General features: G+C 38.8%; 1 protein-coding gene and 1 long non-coding RNA gene across 2 annotated transcripts in view; both read left to right on the top strand.

Moving 5' to 3' along the window:
* LOC144293382 (uncharacterized) overlaps window positions 1-23,828 on the top strand; it is a 324,951-nt gene that overhangs the window by 190,557 nt on the left and 110,566 nt on the right. The gene's annotated exons all lie outside the window — the stretch shown is intronic.
* Window positions 21,026-21,967, top strand: LOC144293374 (olfactory receptor 5G9-like). The gene has a single exon (XM_077864466.1). The coding sequence runs from the start codon at window positions 21,026-21,028 to the stop codon at window positions 21,965-21,967; it is 942 nt and encodes a 313-aa protein (XP_077720592.1).

Raw genomic sequence — 23,828 nt, 5'->3', positions numbered from 1 at the left:
GGGGGAAAAAGGAGAGTGAAACCTGCCTTGGTAACAATACAGGGAGAGCTAGAGTATAAATGTATCTCAAGTCTGTGACTAATAAATTTCATGATGGATTTACTGGATAAACAAATATTTTCTTTGGCAGTGTTGATGGGATGATGGTGTCCTAGCCATCCATTCTTGGGATCATGCTTTAAATATTGCAGTTATTCTAAGCAGATCACTTTGCAATGACTGGTCATAGGGTGGTTTGCAATCAGAGAGAGTGAGCAAGTTGTGCAGAGAACTGAATACCAAGACAATGAAGTGATATGTAGGCTAAGGATAATCACAGATTCAGTGAGGCAACTATTTCAGACAGCAGGTATGAGTCATGGGCTAGGAAACTAGACAGACAGAATTAGTGCCAATGGGTTGCTTTGAAAAGGATTCAGATTTTAGCTCGGAAATTTCTTCCATTTAATTTACATTATTTATTTATTTTTGAAGCAGTTAATTAGGTGAAGGCTGGGATCAACACTCTCAGATGTGTGTCTTTGTTGTCAGTGTTGAAATAAGTGACTTACTTTTTTTTTTTTTTTTTTTTTGCTGAAAGGAAAATTATCAATGTTTTAGGCTGTGCCTTTCTTTACAGCACAGATCCTGCACCAAAGGAAGGTTCGTGAGCATTCTCTTGGTTTTTTTCCCCCTTTCCCATTGCGTTTTTTTTTTTTTTTTCATAGAATCTCTAAGCTTAATGTTACAGGGTACAAATACGAACCTGATCTGTTTTATCTGTGATTTTGGACTAGGAAAATTATGCAACATTAAAAAAAACTACAACAAAACACCCCAAACCTTTTACACCTGAGTTATTGGGATCCAGGTAGTAGCTTTGGTTCAGTCTGGGGTCCACAGGGAGTTTTGTGAGCCCCATGTTCCCTCTGGTATGAGTGATGGGACACGCACATATCTGAAGCAATCTGGGAGGAGAGCTATTTAAGGGTAAGAGCAAGAGAGTCATTCAAGTCATTCAGTGGCCACTCTGAGTTTCACTCAGCATGAATTGATTCAAATCACAACCCTGCATCTCCCTCCCAGAATACTTGCCTCTTGCAGCCTTGGGGAGTTGTGATGGAGAAATAATGTGGGTCGTAGAATCTTAGATTTTGTTCACTTCATGATGTTGGGAGACACCACCAGACAAGCTATACCACATTTTATGTGTCACTCAAATAATGAAAGTTTTATAAACCATTTAAGAAAATATTTCTGGTCAAGAAAAGGGATTGCAGATTTTTAAAAAAGGTTCATCTATTTGCTGTCTACAAGAGACTCATTTTAGACATAAGGACACCTACAGCCTGAAAATAAAAGGTTGGAGAACCATTTACCATTCAAATGGTCCTCAAAACAAAGCAGGGGTAGCCATCCTTATATCAGATAAACTAAAATTTATCCCTAAGACTGTAGTGAGAGATGAAGAGGGACACTATATCATACTTAAAGGATCTATCCAACAAGAGGACTTAACAATCATCAATATATATGCCCCGAATGTGGGAGCTGCCAAATATATCAATCAATTAATAACCAAAGTTAAGACATACTTAGATAATAATACACTTATTTATTTGAGAGAGAGAGAGAGAGAGCAAGAGAGAGCACATCAGCACAAATGGGGAGAGGGAGAAGCAGGCTCTCTGGTGAGCTGGGAGCCTGACATGGGGCTCGATCCCAGAACCTTGGGATCATGACCTGAGCCAAAGGCAGATGCGTAACTGACTGTGCCACCCAGGTGCCCCAGGATATGGAATTGATTATAAGCACCTGTTCATATAAAATATCTCTTGGTGAAGAATCTGACATTCAGAATGGAATGGGTGATATCAGGTCTTCTTCAAGTGCTTAAAAATTCCCTGGAATCCACCGGAATCATCTGTGAGACACTCTACTTTTTAAATATTTTTTAAATTTATTTTTAATAATAAATTTATTTTTTATTGGTGTTCAATTTGCCAACATACAGAATATGAGACATTCTACTTTTGCCAAGGCTCTTGATATTTTATGGGTAGCTCATCTAAGGAATGGACCAATTGAACTCATTTATTTATTTTATTTTTTAAAAAGATTTTATTTATTTATTTGATAGAGAAAGAAAGAGAGAGAACAAGGGAGGAAGGGGCAGAGGGGGAGGGAGAAGCAGACTCTCCTCTGAGTAGGGAGCCTGATGATGACACAGGGCTCAGGACCTTGAGATCCTGACCTGAGCTGAAGGCAGATGCTTAACTGACCAAGCCACCCAGGCGCCCCATTAGAACTCATCCAGATGGATGTGAGCCATCATCTGAACTCAGGGTGGTAGGTCAGTAACTGCAATCTCCTTGAACCTCAGTCGAGCAATTCAAATGCCAAATATAATGGGGCTGAAAGCAAATCTCATGATGCTGATGGAAAGCACACTCACCTATAACCTAACAAGAGTTCCCATTGAGTATAATGAAAGGCTTTCTGCCCTCAAGAAACCAGTTTCTCCATGGTTTATACCACTATTTTTCAATGATGAAGCAAAAATTATTTTTTTAATTGAGAAGATGCTTCAATTTACTTAGGATATTATATAATTTAATGTATAAATTGAATAAAAATCTTTGAACTAATAATAATATACAATAGGTAACTAAATTTAATAATTTTTGTTGTTGCTTACAGAAAGCGGTAAGAACACATTTTTTGGGGGACTTAATTATTGTAGAGTATTTGGAAGGTGGAACACAAAAAAGAATAAAATCATGTAATTTCACTAGCCACATATAAAAACTGTGCCTATTTTAATACACTTATTTCAGGCATTTTCCCATTTATGTATATTTGTCTAGTATATATAGAATTCAGATACACATAAATGTACACAGTCTATTTTAAAGATAATGAAATCTTGAATAACACATTGTTGCAATATGATTTTGTTTGTACAGATAATGTATATTAAATCTTTGGCTTATATTCTTCCAGAAATTTTCTCTGTGTGTTTCTAGTTGTGTAATTTTACAAAATTTCATATTAAATATTATTTTAGCCTGTCTTAAACTAAATCATAAATCAAATATTTTAAATAGACTTTTCTAGTAAACATTCCTCTCAAGACCATTTTTAATTGCTACTACTGTTACTACAAATAGCATAATGGGATAGAGTAGATGTCAGGATGGAGGCAGCATCATTCAGCTAATAAGTGGTGGGGATGGGATTTTTACATTCTTAGCTGTTATGCTGATACCCCCACCCTAATGAGATTACCTCGGAAAAAGAATAGCTAAGAATAAAAGAAACCAAATAGGTTCCATATGTCTCTACCACAGAAACTACTGAAGAATCATCCTATCTTTTGTCCTCCCCTTCTTTGATAGAGGTCCCACCTTTAGCTGGGCACACTGAAACCACAATAAAAGACTGCATTTTTCAATTTTCTTTGTAGGCTAGGGTTGACGTGTGACTAAGTCCTGACAGGTAAGTGGAAACTTTGTAAGGTGCTCTAGGAGGTTTCCTTAGAATTTCAGGAAGTGCCTTTTCTCTCATCTGTATCCTTCCTATTACCTGGAATGCAGATTTAATGGCTGGACCTTGAACACTCATTTTGTACCATGAAGAAGCATTTAGGTTCTAGATGCTGTATATCAGCCATTATCAGCCCTAAATTTGCCACCTCCAGATTTGTTTTATAATAGAGAAAATACATTTCTTGAAATAATTTTTAAAGTTACTGTTATTTTGAGTCTCCCCTCTTATATCACTAATCCTAATTCAAACTGATATAAATCCCTCTTTTGAAAGCAGAGGATGGGAGCAGAACACCCACATCACACCTTGGTTGACTATTGGCTTGACTTTTAAAGCTTCAGTGAATTAAAGGAGAATAAAATTAGGAGAAAATACTTAAGATGGTGTGTAGTTCTATTCATTTTCTTTCTCCTCACTTGACACCCTTCGAGAGAAACAAATACAAGTATACCTTCTCTATTTCATTTCACTTTATTGTGCTTCATGGATACTTGTGTCTTTTAAAAATTGAAGGTTTACCATCCTGTGATGAGCAATACTATCGGCAATATTTTTCCAACAGCATTTGCTCACTTTGTGTGTGTGTGTGTGTGTGTCTCATGTTTTGGTCATTCCTGCAATATTTTGTTATTATAAAATAATAAAATAATATAAATTATTATTTTTTTTTCAAAAATTTTTTTTTATTGGTGTTCAATTTACTAACATACAAAATAACACCCAGTGCCCGTCACCCATTCACTCCCACCCCCCGCCCTCCTCCCCTTCTACCACCCTTAGTTCGTTTCCCAGAGTTACCAGTCTTTACGTTCTGTCTCCCTTTCTGATATTTCCACACATTTCTTCTCCCTTCCCTTATTTTCCCTTTCACTATTATTTATATTCCCCAAATGAATGAGAACATATAATGTTTGTCCTTCTCCAACTGACTTACTTCACTCAGCATAATACCCTCCAGTTCCATCCACGTTGAAGCAAATGGTGGGTATTTGTCATTTCTAATAGCTGAGTAATATTCCATTGTATACATAAACCACATCTTCTTTATCCATTCATCTTTCGTTGGACACCGAGGCTCCTTCCACAGTTTGGCTATCGTGGCCATTGCTGCTAGAAACATCGGGGTGCAGGTGTCCCGGCGTTTCATTGCATTTGTATCTTTGGGGTAAATCCCCAACAGTGCAATTGCTGGGTCGTAGGGCAGGTATATTTTTAACTGATTGAGGAACCTCCACACAGTTTTCCAGAGTGGCTGCACCAGTTCACATTCCCACCAACAGTGTATGAGGGTTCCCTTTTCTCCACATCTTCTCCAACATTTGTTGTTTCCTGCCTTGTTAATTTTCCCCATTCTCACTGGTGTGAGGTGGTATCTCATTGTGGTTTTGATTTGTATTTCCCTGATGGCAAGTGATGCAGAGCATTTTCTCATGTGCATGTTGGCCATGTCTATGTCTTCCTCTGTGAGATTTCTGTTCATGTCTTTTGCCCATTTCATGATTGGATTGTTTGTTTCTTTGCTGTTGAGTTTAATAAGTTCTTTATAGATCTTGGAAACTAGCCCTTTATCTGATATGTCATTTGCAAATATCTTCTCCCATTCTGTAGGTTGTCTTTGAGTTTTGTTGACTGTATCCTTTGCTGTGCAAAAGCTTCTTATCTTGATGAAGTCCCAATAGTTCATTTTTGCTTTTGTTTCTTTTGCCTTCGTGGATGTATCTTGCAAGAAGTTAGTATGGCCGAGTTCAAAAAGGGTGTTGCCTGTGTTCTTCTCTAGGATTTTGATGGAATCTTGTCTCACATTTAGATCTTTCATCCATTTTGAGTTTATCTTTGTGTATGGTGCAAGAGAGTGGTCTAGTTTCATTCTTCTGCATGTGGATGTCCAATTTTCCCAGCACCATTTATTGAAGAGCCTGTCTTTCTTCCAATGGATAGTCTTTCCTCCTTTATCGAATATTAGTTGACCATAAAGTTCAGGGTCCACTTCTGGGTTCTCTATTCTGTTCCACTGATCTATGTGTCTGTTTTTGTGCCAGTACCACACTGTCTTGATGACCACAGCTTTGTAGTACAACCTGAAATCTGGCATTGTGATGCCCCCAGATATGGTTTTCTTATTTAAAATTCCCCTGGCTATTCGGGGTCTTTTCTGATTCCACACAAATCTTAAAATAATTTGTTCTAACTCTCTGAAGAAAGTCCATGGTATTTTGATAGGGATTGCATTAAACGTGTATATTGCCCTGGGTAACATTGACATTTTCACAATATTAATTCTGCCAATCCATGAGCATGGAATATTTTTCCATCTCTTTGTGTCTTCCTCAATTTCTTTCAGAAGTGTTCTATAGTTTTGAGGGTATAGATCCTTTACATCTTTGGTGAGGTTTATTCCTAGGTATCTTATGCTTTTGGGTGCAATTGTAAATGAGATTGACTCCTTAATTTCTCTTTCTTCAGTCTCATTGTTAGTGTATAGAAATGCCACTGACTTCTGGGCATTGATTTTGTATCCTGCCACGCTACCGAATTGCTGTATGAGTTCTAGCAATCTTGGGGTGGAGACTTTTGGGTTTTCTATGTAGAGTATCATGTCATCGGCGAAGAGGGAGAGTTTGACTTCTTCTTTGCCAATTTGAATGCCTTTAATGTCTTTTTGTTGTCTGATTGCTGAGGCTAGGACTTCCAGTACTATGTTGAACAGCAGTGGTGAGAGTGGACATCCCTGTCTTGTTCCTGATCTTAGGGGAAAGGCTCCTAGTGCTTCCCCATTGAGAATGATATTTGCTGTGGGCTTTTCATAGATGGCTTTTAAGATGTCGAGGAATGTTCCCTCTATCCCTACACTCTGAAGAGTTTTGATCAGGAATGGATGCTGTATTTTGTCAAATGCTTTCTCTGCATCCAATGAGAGGATCATATGGTTCTTGGTTTTTCTCTTGCTGATATGATGAATCACATTGATTGTTTTACGGGTGTTGAACCAGCCTTGTGTCCCAGGGATAAATCCTACTTGGTCATGGTGAATAATTTTCTTAATGTACTGTTGGATCCTATTGGCCAGTATCTTGTTGAGAATTTTTGCATCCATGTTCATCAGGGATATTGGTCTGTAATTCTCCTTTTTGGCGGGGTCTTTGTCTGGCTTTGGAATTAAGGTGATGCTGGCTTCATAGAACGAATTTGGAAGTCCTCCATCTCTTTCTATCTTTCCAAACAGCTTTAGGAGAATAGGTATGGTTTCTTCTTTAAACGTTTGATAAAATTCCCCTGGGAATCATCTGGCCCTGGACTCTTGTGTCTTGGGAGGTTTTTGATGACTGCTTCCATTTCCTCCCTGGTTATTGGCCTGTTCAGGTTTTCTATTTCTTCCTGTTCCAGTTTTGGTAGTTTGTGGCTTTCCAGGAATGCGTCCATTTCTTCTAGATTGCCTAATTTATTGGCGTATAGCTGTTCATAATATGTTTTTAAAATCGTTTGTATTTCCTTGGTGTTGGTAGTGATATCTCCTTTCTCATTCATGATTTTATTAATTTGAGTCTTCTCTCTCTTCTTTTTAATAAGGCTGGCTAATGGTTTATCTATCTTATTAATTCTTTCAAAGAACCAACTCCTGGTTCTGTTGATCTGTTCCACAGTTCTTCTGGTCTCGATTTCGTTGAGTTCTGCTCGAATCTTTATTAACTCCCTTCTTCTCTTGGGTGTAGGATCTATTTGCTGTTTTTTCTCTAGCTCCTTTATGTGTAAGGTTAGCTTTTGTATTTGAGTTCTTTCCAGTTTTTGAATGGATGCTTGTATTGCGATGTATTTCCCCCTTAGGACTGCTTTTGCTGCACCCCAAAGATTTTGAACGGTTGTATCTTCATTCTCATTAGTTTCCATGAATCTTTTTAATTCTTCCTTAATTTCCTGGTTGACCCTTTTATCTTTTAACAGGATGGTCCTTAACCTCCATGTGTTTGAGGTCCTTCCAAACTTTTTGTTGTGATTTAGTTCTAATTTCAAGGCATTATGGTCCGAGAATATGCAGGGGACAATCCCAATCTTTTGGTATCGGTTCAGACCCGATATGTGACCCAATATGTGGTCTATTCTGGAGAAAGTTCCATGTGCGCTTGAGAAGAATGTGTATTCAGTTGAGTTTGGATGTAAAGTTCTGTAGATATCTGTGAAATCCATCTGGTCCAGTGTATCATTTAAAGCTCTCGTTTCTTTGGAGATGTTGTGCTTAGAAGACCTATCGAGTATAGAAAGAGCTAGATTGAAGTCACCAAGTATAAGTGTATTATTATCTAAGTATTTCTTCACTTTGGTTAATAATTGATTTATATATTTGGCAGCTCCCACATTCGGAGCATATATATTGAGGATTGTTAAGTCCTCTTGTTGAATAGATCCTTTAAGTATGATATAGTGTCCCTCTTCATCTCTCACTACAGTCTTTGGGGTAAATTTTAGTTTATCTGATATAAGGATGGCTACTCCTGCTTTCTTTTGAGGACCATTCGAATGGTAAATGGTTCTCCAACCTTTTATTTTCAGGCTGTAGGTGTCCTTCTGTCTAAAATGAGTCTCTTGTAGACAGCAAATAGATGGGTCCTGCTTTTTTATCCAGTCTGAAACCCTGCGCCTTTTGATGGGGTCATTAAGCCCGTTCACATTCAGAGTTACTATTGAGAGATATGAGTTTAGTGTCATCATGATATCTATTCAGTCTTTGTTTTTGTGGACTGTTCCACTGAACTTCTTCTTAAAGGGGAATTTTAAGAGTCCCCCTTAAAATTTCTTGCAGAGCTGGTTTGGAGGTCACATATTCTTTTAGTTGCTGCCTGTCTTGGAAGCTCTTTATCTCTCCTTCCATTTTGAATGAGAGCCTTGCTGGATAAAGTATTCTTGGTTGCATGTTCTTCTCATTTAGGACCCTGAATATATCCTGCCAGCCCTTTCTGGCCTGCCAGGTCTCTGTGGAGAGGTCTGCTGTTACCCTAATACTCCTCCCCATAAAAGTCAGGGATTTCTTGTCTCTTGCTGCTTTAAGGATCTTCTCCTTATCTTTGGAATTTGCAAGCTTCACAATTAAATGTCGAGGTGTTGAACGGTTTTTCTTGATTTTAGGGGGGGATCTCTCTATTTCCTGGATCTGAATGCCTGTTTCCCTTCCCAGATTAGGAAAGTTTTAAGCTAGAATTTGTTCAAATACATATTCTGGTCCTCTGTCCCTTTCGGCGCCCTCGGGAACCCCAATTAAACGTAGGTTTTTCTTCCTCAGGCTGTCATTTATTTCCCTTAATCTATCTTCATGGTCTTTTAATTGTTTGTCTCTTTTTTCCTCAGTTTCCCTCTTTGCTATCAACTTGTCTTCTATGTCACTCACTCGTTCTTCCACCTCGTTAACCCTCGTCGTTAGGACTTCTAGTTTGGATTGCATCTCATTCAATTGATTTTTAATTTCTGCCTGATTAGCTCTAAATTCTGCAGTCATGAAGTCTCTTGAGTCTTTTATACTTTTTTCTAGAGCCACCAGTAGCTGTATAATAGTGCTTCTGAATTGGCTTTCTGACATTGAATTGTAATCCAGATTTTGTAACTCTGTGGGAGAGAGGACTGTTTCTGATTCTTTCTTTTGAGGTGAGGTTTTCCTTCTAGTCATTTTGCTCAGTGCAGAGTGGCCAAAAGCAAATTGTATTGGGAAAAAGAGAAAAAGAGAGGAGAGAAAGAAGGAAAGAAAAGAGAAAGAGAAAAAAAAAAAGGGAAGAAAAAGAAAAAAAAAACGAGAAAAAAAAAAGAAGAAAAAGAGAAAGAAAAAGAAAGGAGAAAAAAAGGGGGTGGTGGAAGGAAACAAATCAAAAAGCAAAACAAAACAAAAACAAACAAACAAACAAACAAAACAAAACAAACAAACAAACAAACAAAAAAGAACCACAGGGGAGTATCTTCTGATTCTGTGTTCTTTAAGTCCCTTGGCTTCTCCTGGAAGTTGTCAGTCTAGCTGATCTTCTGGGGGAGGGGCCTGTTGTGCTGATTTTCAGGTGTTAGCAGTTGGGGGAGCTGCTGTGCCCCTGCCTGGTGCAGGGCTCGGTGGGGGTTGTTTACCCCGTGAGGCCGCAGGAGGAACAGCCCCAGTGGCGGGGCAGCTCTGGAAACCTGGATTCAGCTCCGGCAGGAACTCCGTCTGCAGGGCCTGGAGGCTCGGGGCGGGGCCGCTGATCTGCTCAGCTGGGGCAGGAGCGTCCTCGCTGTCCTGGGCCCTCCCGGCCTCTGCCTGTCCCGGGGGAGGCGGGATCCTGGGCTGTGTCCCGGCGCCCTGTGCTCCGGAGCCTGCGCTGTTGGATTCGCGCTCCCGGGCCGCGCAACCCCCTCCGCGGAGCCGCCGCCCGAGCCCCTCGGAGCTGCTCCTGGAACCGCGTAGGCCCCTCCGCACTGAGCCTCTTCCTCTGCCCGAGCCCCCCCGAGCTGCTCCCGGGGCCGCGCAGCCCCCCTCCGCGGAGCCGCCGCCCGAGCCCCTGCGAGCTGCTCCCGCCCCACCCCCCCTCCGTGGAGCCGCCCCCCGAGCCCCTCCGAGCTGCTCCGGGTCCCGCCGTGCGCGCTGCAGCCCTTAGGGAGCTCGGCGCACTCTCCTGGGCGCGCAGTTGCTGTTACTGTCCCAGGGAGCCCGAGGGCATCCCCGCCCTCCTGGGTCCTGCTCCAACCCCCCGCGAGCCCCTTTCCGCCCGGGAAGGTTGGTGCAGCTCCTGCTCCTCCGGGACGGGGCTCTCCTGTCCTGGGGACACTCGCCCCGGCCTCAGCCCGGCTCCTCGCGGGGCCCCTCCCCCTTGGAGGCCTTTGTTCCTTTATTTCTTTTTCCCCGTCTTCCTACCTTGATAGATGCGCGAACTCTTCTCACTGTAGCATTCCAGCTGGTCTCTCTTTAAATCTCAGGCCGAATTCATAGATTTTCAGGATAATTTGAAGGTTTTCTAGGTAGTTTGGTGGAGACAGGTGATTTGGAGACCCTACTCTTCCGCCATCTTGCCCCTCCCCCCTAAATTATTATATTTATTATAGTGATCTCTGGTCAGTGAGCTTGGTGTTACTACTGTAATTGGGGCACCATGAACCACACCCATATAAAATGGCAAACCTTACGGTGAATGTGGGTTCTTACTGCTCCACCAACTGGCTGGTGACCCTGTCTCTTTCCCTCTCCCCCTCTTATTTTCTGAGACATCATACTGAAATTAGACCAATTAATAAGGTCAAGTGGAGAGTCAATGGGTGTGGCAAACTTCATTGTTATCTTACTTTAAAAAATTGCCACAGCCATCCCAAGGTTCAGCACCACCCTGACTGGTCAGCAGCCATCAACATGGAGGCAGGACCTTCCACCAGCAGAGGATCATAACTTGCCTAAAGCTCAGATGATGGTTAGCATTTTTTAGCAATAGTGTATTTTTAATTAAGGTATGTACATTTTTCTTTTAGATATAATGCTATTGCACATAATAAACTACAGTATGATGTAACTATAACTTTTATATATACTGGAAAGCCAAAAAATTCATTTGACTTACTTAATGTAATATTCATTTTATTGCAGTACTCTGGAACTGAACCTACAATATCTCCAAGGTGTGCTTGCACTACATGCTTGGGCCAGTTTCTGCCCCCGCCCCCCATCTGGTGGCTGTGTCCAGGGCATTGGGATTCTGTGACCGACTTCCCCTCCTGGAGCAAGTGCCTACATCTGAGGCTTTGGAGAGGCAGAGTCTCATGATTTACAGTCCCACCAGGTGTGGGATGGACATGGTATTTATCCTGAGAGAGTGGTTCTTCTGCCAAAGAAGGGAAGAGAGACATCTGGTCTATTCCAGATGGACACATTTGATATGGAACTTTGAGCAAAGAGAAAGAAAGGTTTAAGGAAGATGTCTGGAGAGAGAAAGAGATGCCATTTTCACACATTTCTTCTCCCCTACCAATGTGAGAGACAATAAAAAAAAACATTTAAAAATATGTTTAAATTCATGTGTATGAATGACAGGTAGAAAGAGAGGAAGAGGAAGAAAGAAGGAGAGGAGAGAGAGAATTTATATGGGAATGGCCCAGTTATATTCACATTTCACAAGTGAGACCACATAGAACCAAATTCAAAATAAGAAGCTATATCCAATAATACAGAAAATTTAAACAAAAACATTTCTTACTATACTCATCTATGAAATGGAGATAATACCTATATAGGGCACTTTATTATTATAACATTAAGAAAGTTACTACAGATAACTTCTCAGAAGATTGTGATTGATATTTATAGTATTATTATTATTGCTAGTCTAATAAAGATTTTATATAATCATCTTTATAAATGTTAGGAAGGCATATGATGCCATCTGCTCCTAATCAAATTTTATAAAATTTTAGTAGCCTAGAAAAGAGAAATAATGTTTCCTTATCGCATGGTCTGGGGAATACTACTTTATCATCAGAGTCTAGCACAATATCTGACTCAGAAGTGATTCAATAGAAGTTTGTTAAATGCTTCTGAGGTCATTTTGAAATGAATGTAATGAAGCATTATTAACCTTTAAGGCTGAGATTAGTCTCTCTCCAGTTCCATGTTAATAAAGATTCCCTCAAGATGGCCTTAGATCCTCAATTCATAAAAACCTAGTTTAAAATATTCAGTATTATTTTAGAAGAAGAGGGTCAAGGTTTGTTTTACAGTATGTGCTTTCAGTACCATGACAGGCACAATTTCATATTAGTCATGATGTATCTTTTATGATCATCCTCATTTTTAAAAGTCATCTATTGACATGGTCTCAGTGAATATAGGCTGTTTAAATAAAAGGTAGGCAGGTTTCCTTAGTGAAATAGCTTTGTAAGAATTCCTCCTTAAGGTGTCTCTAAACTTAGCACTAGATGGCAGCAACAGCTTACCAATCAATAATTTTGTCTAACGTTTTCTTTAATAATTGAAAACGTAATTAAGGTAAGTGCTTCAGCGTGGATGGAACTGGAGGGTATTATGCTGAGTGAAATAAATCAATTGGAGAAGGACAATCTATTATATGGTTTCACTTATATGTGGAATATATATTTCTTATATTGTGTGAAAGAGATTATAAGGGAAAGGAGGGGAACTGAGTGGGAAAAATTTGAGAGGGAGACAAACTATGAGAGACTCTTAACTCTGGGAAACAAAGGGTTGTGGAAGGGGAGGGGAGATGGGGTGATTGGGTGACCAGCACTGAGGAAGGCACCTGATGGGATGAGCACTGGGTGTTATAATTTTAAATAAAAACAAATGTAAAGAATAATAATAATTATAAAAATAAAAAAAATGAAATAGTTCAAAGACGAAAAAAAAAAGTAGGAGGGTTGGAAAAAGTTTTCAAAAGTCTAAAAATTAATTTTGAAGGGCTGTGAAATCAAATACACATTATGTGTGCTTGGGCCTATGTATACTAGTCCCCCCATTATCTTTGGTTTTGCTTTCTGAGGTTTTAGTTACTTGCAGTCAATCAAGGTCTGGAAGCAGATGATCCTCCTCCTGAGGTATTGTCAGAAGATCAATGATGACCCAAAGCTATGTCACAGTGCCTATGTCATTCACCTCCCTTTATCTCATCATGTAGACATTTTATCATCTCACATTATCTCAAGAAGAAGGATGAGCACAGTACAGTCAGATATTTTGGGAGAGACCACATTCACATAACTTTACAATATATTGTTATAATTGTTTTATTATATTATTATTGTCATTAATCTCTTACTGTGCCTAATTTATGAATAAACTCTATCCTAGGTATATACATGTAGGAAAAAATGGGGTTTGTAGAGGGTTCAGTACTCATATACGGTTTCAGGCATCCACTGGGGGTCTTGGCATGCAACCCCTACAGATAAAAGGGGGCTACTATACTTTATATTGGATATCTCATCATATAAATGTTTATCGCACATAGAAATTTAACATCTCTGATCTACTCTCCCATTCTTATCTTTCAAATTTTGGGAGTAAGGTATAAAGGGAGAACGACTTCCTATGAAGAGTAACACAGTTTAGAATACATAGCTCAGGGATTTTACTCTGTGGTCAAACATTCTTATAACTCCTTACATCATCATAACAATAAATAAAAAGCCTTCATAACATTAGTTACAAATACTTTTCCTGGTCTGTCCTTTGCAACTTTGAAAATAAATAAAATTGTGTGGGCTTTTTTTCATTTTTATTACAACTCCCATCTTTAAATATTGAGTATAGATTAGAATATTTGGCATTTATGTTTGAATTTTTGTGGCTTTTCATATTTGTATTTTAATCTAATTATTCAGGAATTTAAAAATATCCCAAGTATAATCCCCTTCCTCTTCATGGGATAACACTTACATATTAATAATAGTGGTGATTGTAAAATGCTGTTGTCAACTGAGCTATTGAAACCCTCTTAAAGAACAGGTGCTATATGGGTGTCTGAGTAGCTCAGTCAGTTGAGCATTGGACTCTTGATTTCAGCTCAGATCATGATCTCAGGGTTGTGAGATGGAGCCCCTCACAGGGCTTTGTGAGCTGGTTGAGATAGTCTCTGCCTCTCCCTTCCTCCTGCTTTCTCTCTATCTCAAAATAAAACAAGAAAAGAAGAAAGAAGAAAAAGAACACGTGATGTAAAATTCTTAGGTAAAATGTAATGTTGTAGGCTTTGTACAGATAATTTTATTTTAAAGCAACTCTGTGTGGTAGAAATCCTTCTCATTCAGGAGATAATGAAAAGTGAGGGTCATGGAAGTGGAGTGACTTGTCTGAAGCTACATGGGAGGGAATGGCAGACAGAGATGTCAAATTATGATTGCTTGGTTCTCAAGCTCTCCTTTTATTAAACAGTCCTTTTTTTTTTTTACCTTATTGTTAGAAAATCTATAGCTTAATGGTAGCACTTGTATTCAGTCCTCTGTTCTGGTAAGCATCATCTCGTCTAACACTTATACAGAAAGTCTATTTTTCAGGATGTCTGGCATTTTATACCCTACTTAGCATTTTTGGAATCTTTCTTGATATATTTAGTAGTGAAATGCTTTATATAAATGCAGATTCTTTAAAAAATTCAAATATAAATTTGAAAAAATCCTTATGCTGATAATTTTTCAGTGCAAAATATCTATATGTATTGTCAACTGGAGTAACAGTTCAACTCAAGATTTCTGTTCCCTGACATTCCTTAGCCAATGATATTTTTAAAAAAAATCAAGTTGTTTGTTTATTTATTTATTTATTTATTTGGTCATTAATGTATTGCCATTTATAAGGGCACAAGAAAGTAAGCTGAATTATTTCAAAAACCAATCTTTGGTCCCCTCTGCATACCTCACCCCATGTTACAGAATCTTGCAAAGAGTGGGCCTCAGTCAGGGATGGTATTCAAAATATAACTGGTGGGACAAGGGCACTGATCCATCAAAGAGAACGCTGGTTTAAAAAGGTCCTGCAGCCCTGAGCTGTCCTCCCATTATCTTCCCAGTGGGTAGATTTCAGGGAAGTCTGGATATGGAGTAGAGGGTGGGGTGTTCAGGGTGCTTGGCAGGTGAAGGGCTGAGAGAGGTAGCTATTTTCCAAAGACTAGGGATGTATTTTGAATTTAACTGCTGGTACAGCCCTAGCAGTGCTACGCTGGACACTGCAATGTCTGTTGCATTGACTGGGTTGTGGTCTCTCTTCCTTAGGGTCATGTGACAGAAATGTGACAGAAAACCACCATAATAAAAAGTAGCACCAATAAATTCCATTTGTGGGGTCATTATAGGTTTTGAAATTTAGAGGGAGAGATTGCTTTAGACTGCAGATGTCAGAAGGAAGGCTCTTTATGGAGGAGGTTATGTTTCAACTTAAAATTGCATGAATTAGAAACATTTTTCAATATTTATCTGATATTATTATAACAAAAATGCATAAAATGTATTTTATTAATTTTTCCTTATTGTCAGCTAAAAATTTGCAAATCTTTTGCAGCATAGGGTGAATGCTCTGTGGTGAAGCTTAATATAGTTTATTTTTACCTTTCTTTCCTTTGCTCATTTTTCCTTGCCTAATATTAATTATTTAGGTGAAGAAAACAATAACTTTTAAGAGTATACATTAAAAATAAACTTAATTATTTGCTTTTTCTTTGGCAAATGGGTTTGCCTTGTGAATTTGAAATTTCAACTTTAATCAACAGTGATTATATCAATATACCTAAAAATAAACGATTTGGAATTTAGGTTTTTATGACCTCAGAAAGTAATTTAATTGACATATAACATTGTACTAGTTTTAGGTGCACAACATAATAATTTGCTATATATGTGTATTGCAGAATGGTTACCACAAGTTTTGTTAGCATCTATCACCACAGAATTACAATTTTTTTTTTTTGGAATGAGAACTTTTAAGAACTATTCTCTAAGCAACTTTCAAATATACATACAGAATTATTGACAATGGTCACCATGCTGTACCCTACATCCTCAGGCCTTATTGATCTTATAATTCATTTTGCTCACCTTTCCAACCTCTGCCTCTGGCAACTACCAAACCACCCAGCACTTCTCTGTATCTATGAGTTTTTGTTTTGTTTCATTTTTTTAGATTCCACATATAAGTGAAATCATACAGTATTTGTCTTTCTTTGACTTATTTCAGGAAGTAAATTTTGAACCTTTTTTGTGTTTATTATGATTTTTTCTCCATTTTTGATTTTTATTTTCTTTTAGGGAAGGAGAGAAGCAGGGAGCAGAAGGAGAGGGAGAGAGAGAGAATCTTAAGCAGGCTCCATATGCAGCATGGACCCTGATGCTGGCTTATCTCACTATCCTGGGATCATGACCTGAGCCAAAATCAAGAGCCAGATGCTTAACTGAGACACCCAGACACCCCATTCAGGAAGTAAATTTTAAAAGAAATCTTAGAAATATATATTCTGAAGATTCAAGACAGATTTACATAAGGGATTTAAAATAACTGTAATAAGCAACATAGGAAGAATGAAAATATTAATTTCCATTTAAATTAAAGTATAATTTGCCCCCCCAAAAGAAAATATAACTATGTTTACAGAATAAGCATTAGCCAGTTCTTCAAAGAAAAGAACCAACCATCAGGAAGACAATAAACAGGGCCAGAGTCATTCCCCAAATCCTGACTAATGACAACTGCTTGTTGTAGACACTTTACCTAAGACAACACACATATAAAAACCATTAGCAATATTGAACCTATAAACTCACAGTGTCATACAATAAAAATGGATTATTATGCAGACAACTCATTATCAACCATAGCCAAATTATGAAAAGAGCCCAAATGTCCATCTACTTATGAAGGATAAAGAAGATGGAATATTACTCAGCCATCATGATTTGCAAGAACTTGGATGGAGCTAAAGAGTATTATGATAAGTGAAACAAGTCCGTCAGAGACACACATACCATATTATTTCACTCACATGTGGAATTTAAGAAACAAAACAGATGAAACATAGGGGAAAAAGAAAGGGGGGAGGCAAACCACAAAACAGACTCTTTTTTTAAATTTATTTTTTATTGGTGTTCAATTTGCCAACATATAGAATAACACCCAGTGCTCATAATGACAGAAAGACACTGAGGGTTGATGGAGGGGAGGTTGGTGGGGGGATGGGCTAGATGGGTGATGGACATTAAGGAGGACACTTGTAATGAGCAATGAGTGTTGTATCTAAGTGTTGAATCATTAAATTCTATATCAAAAATCAACATTACATTGTGTATGAACTAACTAGAATTTAAATAAAAACTTGAAACTAAAAATAAATAAATAAATGAGCAAAATCTGAACAGTCTTCAGGGAAGAAACAGAATTGTCTTTCATATGTGGAGTCAACAGAGAGCTATCATCAAAAAGGAAGGTTTCATGGAGAAATTTGCTTTAAAGAATATAGCAGCATTCTAAGAAATTAAAAACGAAACCAATAAAACCTCCTAGAGTAGGGAAGTTGTGTTGTTTGCTGAAGGGCTTACAATTTTCATCACTCAGGGTGGAACCCATATTGACTCTGTTTTGTCAGGCTTATGGTGTTTGTTTTGCAGATGAAACAGGACCCTAAAGTATTTTGTTTTATTTATTTGTATTCTTTTCTTGGCAATTAGAAATGTATTTCTCTTGCCATAGGCTAAAAGTTCAAATATAATTGCTATAAAGTTTAATGATCCGTGTTCTCAGAAATTCGCTTCCAGCCCTTGGTTAAATTCTTTGTATATTTTGGATGAAGTCCTAGGAAGATTAATTTATTTGGCTACATGCTATCTTTGAGAAAAGTTCATTTTTCAGATTCTTTGCTCTCGCTCCCAAGATATGAATGCAATAGAAAGAGAGGCAGGGAGAACTAAGGTCCTCCAGTGGCCCACCCTCTCCATGCTACTTCAGTTTACCAGGGATTCCATAGTGGTTCCTGGCTTAGCCTGGAAACAGAGAGAATGGAGGGACTATTTCCAGTTAAAAACAAATATATTTGGAGAAGGACAAACATTATATGGTCTCATTCATTTGGGGAATATAAAAATTAGTGAAAGGGAATAAAGGGGAAAGGAGAGAAAATGAGTGGGAAATATCAGTGAAGGAGACAGAACTTGAGAGACTCCTAACTCTGGGAAATGAACAAGGGGTGGTGGAAAGGGAAGTGGGCAGGGGGATGGGGTGACTGGGTGACAGGCACTGAGGGGGGCACTTGATGGGATGGGCACTGGATGTTATGCTATATGTTTGCAAACCGAACTCCAATAAAAAAAAATATATATATATATATATACAAAAATTCCCGTGGTTCAAAAAAAAAACAAATATAAAATGATCAGAAAACAGATTTCCTTGGACTTATGTAGGATATGAAGCAAAACTTTGCACTTTCCCTTAGTGGTTCATTCCCAAGATATGGTAGACTTTGGGGACAGAGGATCTTCCATAGCAACCACAAAGAAAAGATGATGTAACTAATTTAGGGAACTTTTATCTAATCGATGAAGCCTCTGGATATGTTTTGCATCAAGTATTCCACATTTTCTTCTTGGAAGAAAAGAAACAGTAAAACCAAATGACTATTAAAAATTCGGACCTATTGTGCATGAGAAGGTGGCCACGTTAAAGGGAGAGATGAAAGCTGACAAACTTGGCTCGTTCTTACGGTAGTTCTTCATGCCATCTTCAAAGAAGAGAGAGCCTATTAGAATGTAAGTTGAGAACTTCTAAATCATTTTCTGTTTTTTTCTACCTGCTCTTCAACACGCTCAAGAGAACACAGATTATTTTAAGTAGAATTAAAATAAATTATATGTCTGGCTCAAGGCCAGGACTGGCATGATCCTCATCTTTGTTGGATCATTGAGCAAGATCTAAGAAGAGATAATTTATGTAGAGATAAGCTTAGATTTTGCAACTGGATCAAAATATACTTGCCTTGGTATAAAATGGGACAGAGATGCTTTAGTAGCAGCAAAAAGGAAAAAGAACAATGAATTCAACTCACATCCCTATCTGTACCACCTGGGTGTCTTCCTTGCTATGAGAAGATTATTATAGGTTGGGTTGATATTCTACTAGTGCTCTGAACATGAGAGCTGGTTGTGTTCCCCTGCTCTGTGTAGTTTAATCTTTGTGGAGCTCTATATTCTCTTCTAAGAATCAAATACAACAGAGAAGCTGAGCAATTAAAATGTGCGTGGAAGGCTTGGGTACGTTTAGAAACCAAGGTTGATAAGGCATTGTCCAAGAGCTTTGGGCAACTGTCAAATGGAAGACTGATATGTAGTGTATGAGGACTCTGGAGGTGTTCCTAGACTCTTGAAGAGCCCTAAGAAAGAGCTGAGTGTGATGGGCGGACTGTCTTCCTGACCATCCCATCTTCTTCTTTAACCCTCTGAAGCAGAGGATATAATGTAAGCTGTATTATTGGCCTAAGAGGAGACCCTGCTAATTTTGAATAATACATTTCATATTGGAATATTGGAAGAAAAGTATCTAGCCTAAGAATGATTGTTGCACTCCACTAGTCCTGGGCTAATAAAACTTCTTTAAAGTATAGGGGTGCCTGGATGGCTCATTTGGTTAAGTGTCCCACTCTTGACTTCAGCTCAGCTTCAGGGTCATGGGATCAAACCCAGCATCAGACTCCAAGCTCAGAATGAAGTCTATTTGAGATTCTCTCTCTCTGCTCCTCCCCTGCTCTCTCTCTCTGTCATAAACAAACAAACAAACAAATAAATATATTTTTTTTAAAAGTAAAGTATTCAGAGTTTTCAGAGTACTTACATATTTTCCTCTCATTCTAAGTGGAAGAGAGTTCTGAGAGAGCAGGAGACAGAATTTTAGTTACACTGAACACATGAAGCAGCTCAGGGTCAAAGAGATCAGCTGACCTACACAAAGGCACCGTGAGAGAGGGTGATAAGGGATAGATGGAGGGTATACAGGTGGGATAATTTAGGCTCTTTTCCAGATTTCTTTCCTGTACATTTCCGTAAAGGTGATACTCAAGGGCACCAGTCTATTATCCTAAGGTCTTCTCACTAGTGGCCATTGGCTGTAACCTTAACACCAGGAATAAGCAGCCAAACTTGCATCATTCTGTACTCCTAGTGGACTGAATTGCATATCTCTTTGTGAGGACTGGAATTGTGAGCACACAATTTTTGCAGTGTGACAAAGGAAAAAACACAGTCTGTTTGGACTTATACATGTGCAAAGCCCACCTCTGCCAGTCATCAGCATCATGAACGTGGACTGAGCTTCAATTTTCCTCCTATGTAAAATGAAATAATGATATTTAGCTTGAAGGCTTATTAAATGGAGCATGTAAGGTGAAAATATTAACAATTATTGTATACTCATCAAGGTACCTAATGAGATTCTGCTAAATTTTTTGCATGCATTATCTCTCTGTACCCTCACAACAGTTTACAAGGTAGCTCTAACTATGATTACTCCTGTTTCACAACGAAGACTTTTCCAGGGTCAGAGAAGATGGGCTCCAGGTGCATTTAGCCTTGGGTTATAATCACAAAGTGCATGGTACCTGTCCTAAAAATAAGTGGCTTCTCATTTCTTCTGCAGATTCCTTCACTTCCACCCTGCTGCATGTGTGGTGAACTCAAGCAAAGTTCGCTGCAGTGAGTTATTAGACATCTGTTCTGGAACCATCTCTGCAATCAGTTAGCCATGGGACCCTGAGGAAGCTGCTTCTCACTTCTAGATTTTTGTCCTCTCCTTTCTATATTGGTGGATTTCTGCAGAATCTTAAAATGTAATAGCTTCAGATCTGATCTTTTGCACTGGTCCATATATTACTTTTGTTTCCTTGTCTACTGCATGCAACTAAGTCATCTCACCCCCTGATGCTCTCCCAGTTACTGGTATGCTTTTTTCTGTGTCCCATTTTTGAAGATATGTTGATCAAATATGTTGTGACTCCTCTGTTCTTCTAGTGAAAACCAGAACCAGTCAATGGCCTTTGAAAACTATACGAGGGTCACCGAATTCATTTTCACAGGTTTGAATTGCAGCCCGCAATTGCAGGTTTTCCTCTTCCTGCTCTTCCTGAGTTTTTACTTCATCAATCTAACTGGAAACTTGGGTATGATTATTCTGATTCGGGTTGATTCCCGCCTTCACACGCCCATGTACTTTTTTCTCAGCCACTTGTCCTTTGTGGATATCTGCTTCTCCTCTGTTGTGAGCCCAAAGATGCTCACCGACTTCTTTGTGAAGAGGAAGGCCATCTCTTTCTTGGGCTGTGCTTTGCAACAGTGGTTTTTTGGGTTCTTTGTGGCAGCAGAGTGTTTTCTCCTGGCGTCCATGGCCTATGACCGCTATGTGGCCATCTGCAACCCATTATTGTATTCAGTTGCCATGTCCCAGAGACTCTGTGTCCAGCTGGTGGTTGGTCCCTACATCATCGGGTTTGTGAACACCATGACCCATACAACGAATGCATTTCGTCTTCCTTTTTGTGGCCCCAATGTTCTTAATCATTTCTTCTGTGATATGTCCCCCCTGCTTTCCCTTGTATGTGCTGACAGCAGGCTTACTAAGTTGGTAGTTTTTGTTGTGGCTGGAGCTGTGGGAGTCTTCAGTGGTTTGACTATCGTGGTCTCCTACATTTATATCCTCATTGCCATCATGAAGATCCACTCTGCCGATGGGAGGCGCAAAGCCTTTTCTACATGCTCTTCTCACCTGACCGCTGTCTCCATCCTATACGGTACTCTTTTCTTTATTTATGTACGGCCTAGTGCCAGTTTCTCACTGGATCTCAACAAAGTGGTGTCGGTATTTTACACAGCAGTGATCCCCATGTTGAACCCGCTTATCTACAGCTTGAGGAACAAGGAGGTCAAAGATGCCATCCATAGGACTATTACTAGGAGGAAGTTTTGTAGGGCATAAATTCTTATGTAGAAAGGAAATTGGAGGAGAAATCTAAAAAGACAGATTATCTGTGTAGATTCCTAAGATTCCAGGCCAGTTGCAAGTGTTGGGGGCTGATTGGTATCCCTTTATCCATTCACCTCTCCACTTATTTAGTCAATCAATTGGGATCCACTCAGTCCTGTATATGATCTATTCTATGTAATATACCAATATTATAGTTCACATCTACAGACTACTTAGTTTTGCTTCTCTTAGATACTTCACAGTTTAATTATTTTTTAAAGAGTGTTTTTAAAAATTTAATTTCAGTTAGGTTTCAATGATTAATTATGCTAATATATTTTCTTTCCCTGATGACCCTTTGACATTGGAGTTCTAAAATGCAGTGTTCTGGGAGAACCTGGGGCACAGTTGGTTAAGTGTCTAACTCTAGGTTTCGGCTCAGGTCCTGATCCTCAGGGTGATGAGACTGAGCCCTACCTCTGGCTCTGTGCTAAGCAGAGAGTCTACTAAAGACTCTCTCTCCCTCTATTCCTGCCCCTCCCCACTGCATTCTCTCTCTCTAAAATAAATAGATAAATCTAAAAAAAAAATGCAGTGCTCTGTGTTTTGCACTCACATCTAGCTCCCATCAATAGGAATCTATATATAAAAAAAAGACATGGGATTTTATGCTTAACCTCATGAGTGGAATGAAATCCTTGGCTGTATACACTAGTTTTTTTGGGGGGGGATGACCTTGACACAAAGAACTACGTATATCTCAGGGACTGGAGATGGATCTGTGTTCCACTCTGACAAGTGGATGGTCCATAGGGATCATTTATAGTACCAGAGACTTGTGCTCATCTCTAGTGCATTTAACACATAAAAGCTTCTGATTGAAGGTGTTAAGCCTGTGTTTTCTAAGAATTCAATTTTCTGAAAAATGTTGAGAGGATTATTACCTAAACTTCTGCAGGTTGGGACTTGGTTGTGTATATGGCGGTGCCTATAAAACTCTGGTAATAATGTTTATTACTCAACCAAGAACTTAAAGAGAAATGCCATAGTTGAAGATAGGCTCTCAGTCTAGACCTACTTGTTTCTAGTAAAGCTAGTAGGTTTGTAGTATTGCCACAAGGGAGTTCATACATGCAGCTTAATTTTATGATTATGATTCCAGGGCAAGATGAGTGCTGGACATCCTTCCAGGTCTGAGCACCATTACTGCATGTGGAGAGTGGGAACCCACACCAGGGTCTCCATGTCCTCTCAGAGACCCAACAAAGTGACCCACTTCTATCTTATCTTTCTAATATAGCTTTATCTCTTCTATAATGAAGACATAAATAACAGAGAGTTTCATGGAAAAAATGGATCAGCATTCCTAGGTGACATTGTAACATCATAGCTAAATCATGGTAGAAATGTCCTCAGAATTCTAAGGAATTCCTACATCCACTTATTTGCCAAAAATGAATTTGGCAAAGTTAATTAAGAAGCTTTTTACTGAGAATCATGGCTATGGTTTAGATAAATAAATAAATGTCCTAAACTCTTGAGTACTTTCTACATACAAAGTATTATGGGTTATTTTCTATTGATTATTGTACAATGCAGTCTCTGAAAATAGGCAATTCATAAGTGAATTCCCACTTCCACAATCATAGCATGCTTTATAGCTATGGGGCTTTAGAGATAATTTATCCTCATCAGATTACTGGCTCAGGAGAAAATATTTTTTACTATTTTATGCTTTGCAAAAGCCCAAAATATGATTTGCTATAAAATGTATTTATGATAGACTCATTTAAAATTCAGGAACTTTGTTTTACAGTGAGTTTCCCAGATGGAGTAAGATTTCTCCAAGACCATTCATTGGTAGAGAAGCAAC

The sequence above is a fragment of the Canis aureus genome, chromosome 21 (assembly GCF_053574225.1).
Source record: "Canis aureus isolate CA01 chromosome 21, VMU_Caureus_v.1.0, whole genome shotgun sequence".
Classification (NCBI taxonomy): Eukaryota; Metazoa; Chordata; class Mammalia; order Carnivora; family Canidae; genus Canis; species Canis aureus.
The sequence above is the reverse complement of the archived record's forward strand: the minus strand, read 5'-3'. Positions and strand labels throughout refer to the sequence as shown.

Excerpts from the sequence above, each read along its gene's own strand:
- LOC144293374 (XM_077864466.1), top strand. The coding sequence starts at position 21,026 with ATGGCCTTTGAAAACTATACGAGGGTCACCGAATTCATTTTCACAGGT.